Source organism: Marmota flaviventris, chromosome 11, assembly GCF_047511675.1.
Source record: "Marmota flaviventris isolate mMarFla1 chromosome 11, mMarFla1.hap1, whole genome shotgun sequence".
NCBI lineage: Eukaryota > Metazoa > Chordata > Mammalia > Rodentia > Sciuridae > Marmota > Marmota flaviventris.
Genome location: NC_092508.1, coordinates 38959040 through 38968637, shown reverse-complemented (window position 1 = coordinate 38968637; position 9598 = coordinate 38959040). Strand labels below are relative to the sequence as shown.

At 33.0% G+C, this 9598-nt stretch overlaps 1 protein-coding gene across 2 annotated transcripts in view; it reads right to left on the bottom strand.

Annotated features, from left to right (window-relative positions):
* Positions 1-876: 876 nt before the first annotated feature.
* Stk17b (serine/threonine kinase 17b) overlaps positions 877-9598 on the bottom strand; it is a 32526-nt gene continuing 23804 nt past the window's right edge. For both annotated transcript variants that reach the window (XM_027924986.3, XM_027924987.3), the window contains exons 7-8: positions 8845-9024; positions 877-4506 (exon numbers count right to left, since the gene is read on the bottom strand). In XM_027924986.3, the coding sequence (XP_027780787.1) occupies positions 4224-4506; positions 8845-9024 (463 nt within the window). In that variant the 3' untranslated portion in view covers positions 877-4223. The remainder of the gene's footprint in view (positions 4507-8844; positions 9025-9598) is intronic.

The window sequence follows — 9598 nt, the reverse complement described above, 5'->3', positions numbered from 1 at the left end:
TCTGTATCCCATTACTCTCATCACACTTCATACCCCTTACATGGTGAATTTATTACATACAGTTGAGCCTCATTATTCACCCACTCACTGAAATTTATTACTCCAAAAGAAACACTCATGGTCTAGTCACCATCACTTGCAGACATACTATAGTGGTAAAGTTCATCCAACAAAACATTCTCAGCAGAGGTTGAGCAAGGTGACATTCTGCCTTGCTTTAGCTGGCATACAATAAATGTCCTTTCAGTCTTTTTAGTGCCTTTTTCCCCATTTTTATGCCTTTTTTGGTAATTTCACTGTTTACCAAAGTGGCCCCAAGAGGATAGTGATGAAGTGCTGTGTAATGTTCCTACATACAAGAAGGCTGTGATGTGCCTTATAGAGAAAAAAATGTTAGGTAAGCTTCATGAGCTGTAGTGTCACTGGCCCTGAGTTCAGTGTTAATGAACCGATATTATATATTACACAGTGTCTTTAGACTGAAACAGAAAATAAGGTTATGTGTTGATCAGCTCTTAAAAATGTTATGAACAGAGATTTGCAGGAACCTCTACATTTCCCAGAGTGATGCTTCAGTATTCACCAAGTGAAACTTTATAGAACATAACTACCATGAATAATGGGAATTAACTCTTAGTCCACAACCAGATAAAAAATCTTGTGCAACATATACCACATTGCCATTCCTTGACATTTTAAAAAAAAAGTATCCATTATTACCAGAGAATAGATACCTGCTTATTTTCAAATTTATGAGGTCTTTCCAAAGGACAGAACTTAATAATAAACAGCCTGGGTCAAAGGCTGGAACATTCAGGCAAGACTTTAGGAATACAAAATTTAAAAATGCTTTTAAACAAAGGACAACCACAAATGTTAAAAAAAAAATGCTTTTTAATTTTTAACCAGAAGAATCATTAAGTTGACAATAAACAGTTCTGTGACTTTTCTTACAATATTCATGATGTCTGTTTATATGCTTTAAGCAATATGATTATTTAATGAAAGTGAAGATGGCAGGGCATAACAATTTGTATGAAATTTACAATTACTGTTTTTTAAGATACTTTTATAAAATTATAAGCTAATAATAATTCTCCCAATTAGAAGTCAGATAATTTTAATGTAACTCGAAATTAAAGTATAATTGTTTACACAACAATTAAGAACACAATTCCAAATCAGTTATCAAACTGAAAATTTAAAAATAAGTGGTAAAGCGCTTACCTAGCATATGCAAGGCTCTGGGCTCAATCCCCAGTACCACAAAAACAAAAATAAACAGAAAAAATGTAAACAGTTATAAAATATCAACTTATAAATGCTATTAAGAGCAAGGCTATTTGAAGTATGGCCTTGAACTGTTTGTCACCCATCCAAAATGAAAAAAAGAGCTTGTGCCAGAATGAAAATCAACTGCATCACTAGTCACACTGGTTGAGTTTTTTGTTTTTTTCATAATAATAGAAACAAAAGTTGATTTATATTCCGGCACAATCACCTTATCTCATTACAGACTGGAGAACAGGTACTACCTTCCTTTATTAAAAGTGTCATTATAATTTCACTGCTCAGTTAGGTCAACTTACAGTAAAAGGACAATTGTAATTGTCATCTATACACCATTTATTTCAAAATCCCACCTATCCAGGGATCCTCCTCAAAAAGCAAATAATTTTATAAGACCATCACAATTTAACAGTTTTTTTCAGATGTGTTTTAAGTGTTACTGACACCTACTTACTCAGAGGTGCTCTCTAGATTCCTACTTTAGGAAAATAAATCTCATTTGCTTTTTATAGACTTTTTTTTTTTTATCTTGGGAGAAAAAGAATAAAAACCGAGTCATTTGCTAATAAATTCTCTTGAAAGATTGATTTTCACCATTTAATCAGTGAAAATATTTAAATTATCTTCATCAAAAGATTCTTTTTATATTCTTTGTGCAACAAGCAGTTGCTTTTTTACAATAAAACAATGTTACAAAAAACATTATGGAAATTTACAACTCTTAATATTTTATTAACTAAAAGGAAACGTAAACTATTTTAATATTCCTCAGAGAAAAAGAAAGCCTATATAAAATGATTTTTAAAGAAGTAGCTTATAATTCAAAACTCAACATTTCTTTGTTTTTATTTTTTTGGTATAGCATAATTATTCTAAAATTTTAAAAATATAATTTGGTGTTTTGGAAAAGTAATCATTCCCTCATTCTCAATGACTTTACTAAGCTTTACTCACATTGCCTTAATACTGAAGGCAAAAAAAAGGGGGGGGGGGGGGTGGCACTCAACATTTAAAAACCACTCATGTTTCAGATATATGAAAGCTCAATTTAAGCATCTGCAGCATCTAGTTTATTGAACCAACAAATTACTTCTTAAAGAATTTATATGTATATTGATTATTCATAAAAAGGGAGCTCTTGTAGCACCTGAGTTCAGCACAATATACCAGAGCAAAGAATGGTTAAGAGAAGTTGCTTAGAGACTATATTTTATCTATCTATACATATATACACACACCTATACATATACACATATGCATATACATACATACACACAACAAAGTAGAGAGAAATTTTCCTTTTAAAATGCTGTGGATGAGCCAGGTGCAGTGACCCACACCCGTAATCCCAGTGGCTTAAGAGGCTTAGGCACTTAGCAACTCAGAGATACCCTATCTCTAAATAAAATATAAAATTAAAAAGAGGTCTGGGGATGTGGCTCAGTGGTTGAGCACCCAATTTCAATCCTCAGTATTGAAAAAAAAATGCTGTGGATGTTAAAGTAATTCACCAGTTAGTCAAATAAAATAAGTTGATGGTCATTAAAAAATAGTTTAAAGTCATCTAAGGAATTTGGAATCTATCAAAATTTCAGGAATTTAAATCATTATAGTAATATCTGACTGCATGGGGAAATATGAGGTTGTTTGTTTTGTCAATATACAGTTTGATAAAGTAATATGGCCATGAAACCAGTTATTTTAACATGATGCTATAATAGATATTTTAATGGTCATCAGATAGAAAAACTCATCAAAGATTACTCTAAAATGAATAAATCACCTCCCACTATTAAAACTAAACAGTTTCTGGCCATTGACCAAACGTTTTGCTTTCCCTAGACTTGCCCACATTGCTCCCAGCAAAATACCATAGTTGTAGGCCATTCTCTTGGTGGCCTTAGGCCTCCCCCAAGAGTCTCCTTAATTACTAGGAATTTCACACAAGAACTTTAGGAGAATTTGATGTTCTCATGCTGACCTTGGCATTGTGCTAATAGTTCTGCTGATGCCATGGTATTTTTTACATATACTTCTAAAGCACTGAATGATGGACTTGTATTTAGGAGACATCAAAATTTCAGTAAGCTGCCTGGATCTGCCAACATTTTCTTCTACACTTAATTGATGAATACATTTGACTAAAAATAGAGCATGTTCAATTTTTCCTAAGTCTCTTGTATTCTAGAGGATGAAGAACCACTATACTTGCATACTATGCATCCTCCATCTTCCAGACCTTATTAGATCTGAAATATCCTGAGAGTGGGCAAAAGTCGTTTGAGTTAAAAAATAAAGCCATGTTATTACTCTTTGCTCTGACTTGCAGAGGATATCATTCTTTTAACTTCCTTTTTGCTCTGGTTAAAGAACCCCTTTCACACAGCAGATCATATATAATTGAAATTGTATGTAGTTTCAAAATATTCATAATTGAAAAACATTTTATTGTAAAACATCTCTGAAGCATCTATAAAGAATATACTTTGGCTTAACTTTACACTGTTTTCCTAAAGAAATTATGTCAATAGAATTATGGTATAGAACTCATCTTAAGAGAGAACCTATTAAATTCCAAAGCATTCATTTTTTTTTGTTCAGTTTACAGCAATCATAATATAGCACAGACTTTTTTTTCCTGATATGTAAAATATTTTTAAGTTCACTTGAACTTGAACTTTTCATTACCATGTGAACTCACATGTAAAATTTTATTTTGTCATGTATTTAAATATTTCCTTCTCTGTGGAGTTATCTCAGTGGAACAAATGATATTATGCAAGCAACTAGACCTTTAAAACACTTCCCTAAATTCTACTATGCCAAAGATAATTTACAATATAAACAGTCATATATGAAGCTACAAAGCACATCTCACAATGGAGTTGATTTCAAATTTCAAAGTCAATCCAAATGAGTCAAAGAGAAAAGTGCTAACAGAGTAAATCTGGAACAAGTTCATGGGGATTGGGCAAAGAGTCATCAAAGCGAAATCTTTTGGAAACCATGCTGCTATCCTCCGGAATATTCTCTTTGTCTTCCCGATTACCACAGGTTCCATTACAAGAAGATTTAGAAGTCTTATCTTCAGAGGACCTTACTGGATGATCCTGAATTTGAGAGGAGCTAGAAGTTTCTTCAGGGTGAAACAAGCTTCCAAAGTCCCACTGCTGTAGCCAAGAATGAGAAAGGCAGGATTCTGCTGTTGGTCTTTTCCTTTGAAAGAAAGCATCAAGGGGAAATTGAGCACTAAAATCAAGTTGAAAAGGTCTTTAGTTTGACAGATTATAGACAGTTATAAATGATTATGAAGATAACATATAATACTATAAAATGCAAATAGTAGAGAATAATAATGATAATAGTAGCTAACATTTATTGAATGCCTAGTTATATGCCAGGTGTTATATTAATGTTTTCAATATATTATCTAATAATCACAAGAAACTAAGAAATAGGTATTATTTACACTATTTAATAGATTAGGGAATAAGTATACCAAGAGGCTTGGATTTTGCCTAAATTCTCCTAACTTAAAAATGATACATGCTGTAGTTTAGATCTTAAATGTCTGCCCAAGAGGCCTATGTGTTAAAAGCTTGGCCATCAGCCTGCAGTGCTATCAGAAGGTAGTGAAAGCTTTGGGAGGTGAGTGAAAGGAAGTTAGGTCATTGGGAGTGTGCCTTGAGTAACATAAAGGGACCCTGGCCCTTCCTCCCTCTCTCTTGGTTTCCTGCCCATCATGAGGTGAACAGTTTGCTCCAACCACATGTTCTTCTGCCATGACTCTGTTTTGTCACAGACCAAAAACTGTGGATCCAACCGTCTATGGTTTCTGAAATGATGAGCCAAAATATACCTTTCCTCTCAATAGTTGATTATCTTGAATATTTTGTCAAAACAGCAGAATGAGGGGCTAGGGGTATAGCTCAGTTGGTAGAGTTCAATCCCCAGCACGCCCCCCTCCCCCACCAAAAAAAAAAAAAAAGAATGAGAACTAAACAAAAAATTGGTACTGAGAAGTTGGGCTATTGCTTGTGACTATCCATGATGATGTGGTCTAGAACCTTTGATACTGGCTTGTAAAATTGGAGGAATTTAGAAGTTTGGAGAAATAGGCTAGAGAAAGTCTAGGATGCTCTAAGAAGAGCCTAAAGGACGAATTCTGATGAAGGGATCAAAATCAAAATTACTAACATGAATGTAAATAGTAAAGACTGTGCTGATAAGGTTTCAGACGGACATGAAGACTCTACTGCAAAGTGAACTAGAGGCAACTCATATTATATTCTGGCAAAGAACTTATCTACATTTTGTCTATGGCCTGAAACTGTGTCAGGATGAGTTTAGTGTTAGAAGACTAATTAATCTGATATAGAAATTTTCATGGTTGCACAGCACTCAGGGAGTGGCACAGGTAGTATAGACTGCTTTTAGTCAGATTTACAGTGAGAAAAAAAAAGGGCAAGAAGAGCAGAGTATAAAAATTTGGAAAACTTGCAGTTTAGCCAAAAAGGAAGTATAAGAAAAGTTCCAGACAAGGAGGGTGTAGTTGTTAAAGAGATTAGAACCCTTAAAAATAAGCCAAGTACCTTGAACTGGGACAACAGGAAATATGCCTTGAGAGCATCTCAGGAATCAGTTAAGACCCCTCCTCCCTTACAGGCTCAAAGATGGATAAGTGTAAACATGTTTCAAAGACTTTCCTTGATAAGAGCTCCTCAAGGTATTCAATTTGCATGGGGACTCCTCAGGAATTGTTTATCTGGGATTGCTTTCCCCATATTCAGATATCTAGACACTGGAGACCACTACAGGCATGGTCTAAGCAGGTCCCAGTACATTTCTTGCTGGAGGCAAACCCTGGCGTCATTCATATAATGTGGTTTTTCAGGCATGCAGAATTCCAGAGTTGTGGAATTGTGGACGCATCTATCAAAATTTCAAAGGAAAGCCTGAGAGGCCAGGTTGTTTGTGGCAGGGTCACAATACATGCAAGCAGTTCCTGACAGGATGATTTCATAGTAAAGCTCTGAGAGTGAAGCCAGAGCCACAATGGAGAACTCAAGAAATTAGAGATGCCAGGAATGCAGAGCATCTGCTGAAGGAAGCCGCAGGCAGTGAGCAGTGAAAGGCCATGAGGGTTGCAATTATCAAGATAGGGATGTCCAAGCCCTTTGGAGTTCACATCATACACCCATACACATACACACAAACACATGTTCCTACACTATATATTTTTGCAATTTCCTTGTTCACCCACTCAGTAATGTGATTCAAGCACATTTTTCTATATCAGTACAGAGTTAACATATTAACAGCCATATTATTTATCACTCTTTCATATGGATATGCCATAATTTATTTAATCAGATCTCCATCAATACTTCCAGACTTAACTATAATTAATGCAGCAATGAACACTGAAAAAAAATTGGGGGAATTTCTCTGATTACTTCCTGTGAATAAATTACTGATAAAGTTATTGGGTCTTTTTATTTATTTATGTATTTATTTATTTATTTATTGTCAATGGACCTTTATTTTATTTATTTATATATGGTACTGAGAATCAAACCCAGGACTTCGCACATGCTAGGTAAACACTCTACCACGGAGCTACAACCCCAGCCCCAAGTTATTGGGTCTTTATATTTTAAAAGATGGATTTAACTGCCCTCTAAATGACCTTAATATGCAATCCTACCTATATCTTCTCCAAGATTATCCAAAAAATCCAAGTTTTTAAAAAATATCACTTTCATGGTTTACTTTTAGAACTATTTTTATTCTTTATTTGATCATAAATGTACATATATATATATATAGAGAGAGAGATCATATACATATTAGATCATACACACAAATATATCTTTTATATGTCTTTTTTTTTTCCTGTGCTGGGGATTTGTATCTGTTTAAGTACTCTACCAGAAAGATATCCTGAGCCCATGAACTACTTTTTTTCTAGTAAATCTCTTCTTGGAACCACAATTCACATGAAAAAAAAATTAATGGCTAACCCATTACTTTCTCTAATTGAAAATCTTGATTCTGGTCTGCATTGACAAAAACATAATGGAAATTACACTTAATTTGAAATTTCCTTTACTGAAGAAAATACTTGCCTCATTATCTAGGTAAATGATAAAAGATAAAGAATGAGAATGAGAAGTGAACAACAAAAACAAAAATAATCAAGGAACTATTTAGCCTTTGTATTTCCTCATCACCTCCAAGCCTGATATCTGCTCATGTGCAGATTCAGTTTATATATAAAAGTGTTCCCCTAGTTGTGATTGCTGAAAGAAGGAAAACTGCATTTTTTAAACTTGACATGTACTGAAAATTTGACTTATCATGGAACTTATAGATAAAAATCTAGTCAAAAGGCTTGAAATAATATGTTAGCTTAACAAATAAAATTTAGTAAAAATTATAAAATTTCTAGGTTTACAAGCCCTTTGGAGGAAAACATTAATAAGTAACATATTCTCCATTATTTTGCATTCTTAAAAAATAACACTAAAACTTGAAAACAAGGTCTAGTCTTCAATCATATTTATCTAACACTTTAAATTTTCAAATTTTGTTTCTATATGAAAGTAATATGGTCAAATACTACAGTTGTAAAAGAAGGGAAAACACCCATCTTTATATAAACATAACTCTAAGCTTAACACAAATACCAGTTGGTATATGCTATATAGTCTTTTGTTTTTCTGTGTAATTTTTGTCTGATTATAGTAAAGTTAATGTGCTCATCATAGAAACTTTAGAATATTAAAAAGTTTGAGAAACAAATTGTTTATAACTGCACAGTATTATTACAATTCCTATTAAATAATCATTCAAGTCTATAATATAGCCAGTAAGAATTATTTGGATTTGAATTAACCTAATAAAATAATTAAGAAATCAATGAGTTTTTGTTTTTCTCTCTTTTAACAGATAAGGAAACGGAGTCCTCCAGAAGATGCATAACTGACAGAGATAAAAGACTAACAGAAAGAAATCAGGATGCCAGCATAATGCACTATGTCACAATTTTTATACCATGTAGTCAGGCCATTTTAAGTAAATAGGCTGATTCTGGATAAAGAAAAGGTCCGCTTTTCCTTTTTGTGCCTTGAAGTTGCCAATGATAGGAGGCCTGATCCACAGTTACAAGGCTGTTCAAACATCTGATCCTTCAAGATTTGATAATCAGTAATTTGTTCTTGTTACATAAAACTGTAATTATTTAACTACAAATCATTCACAATAAAGTCTTATAATAATCAGCCATATGTACTGTAAACTTTCTATTATTTTCAAGGATTAATAGCTGGCTGAGAAATAACCCAAATCTTTTCATTCTAAATTTCCTATTGTACTTTCTTATCTAAAGTTATATATTTATTATTTAATGATCTTTCATATCATCTCTCTCCCCATTTTACCTGAAACTTCAGCATACTTCTAATTTTATATAACTTTAAAATGTATCTTTCTTAATGAACACATATTATTTACTTTGTAATAGCAATTAAACAAATTAATATTATTACTTACTCTGGATTTTTGACTAGAAGGCCTTGGATAAAGTCTGTGGCCAGCTGTGAAACTGATGAAAAAATTTCTTCTGAATAATCTACATTAACTTGAGAAATATTAAGATATGTTTCCTGATTATCTTCTCCCACAAATGGTGATGTATGAGTTAACAACATGTATGCTATTATACCAATATTCCTAAAAAATGAGAGGAGGAAATTAAAAATGTATGTTAATTTTTAAATATTTACATAAAGTACTATCAATGTTGTATAAATTCCTGTCCTTAAATATATACTAGAGACTCAAATTGCTTTTAGAAATTCCTATATTATTAAAACTAAAATAACTAGTTACCTCAAAGTTTGCCTCACACAAAGAGAGTTCATGCACATGTGTTACAATAACAAACAATGTACTTAAAATATATTGTGATGTCCACAATATCCCCTTCAACACATACATCTGTTTCAGAGACACAAAGCTGCTGCAGCAGTTCTAAATGGTGTGCAATGACACAATAATGATCTTTGCAGGGGTTCTATGTACATACGGTCTGTAAGTTTGTCAAAGCACAGAGTTGGACAGGTAAATATCTTCACCACAAAACTTTTCAAAGTTATAAATATATTAATGAAAAGGCTGGTGCTCAAGAGCCAGAAATAGACAATATGGTATGGGTTTCACAAACTTATTTAACAACAGAATCTTTTTTCCTTGGCAAACTCATAAGCAGTTCAGAGAACACAGGGAATAAGTCTAAACTCTTCCA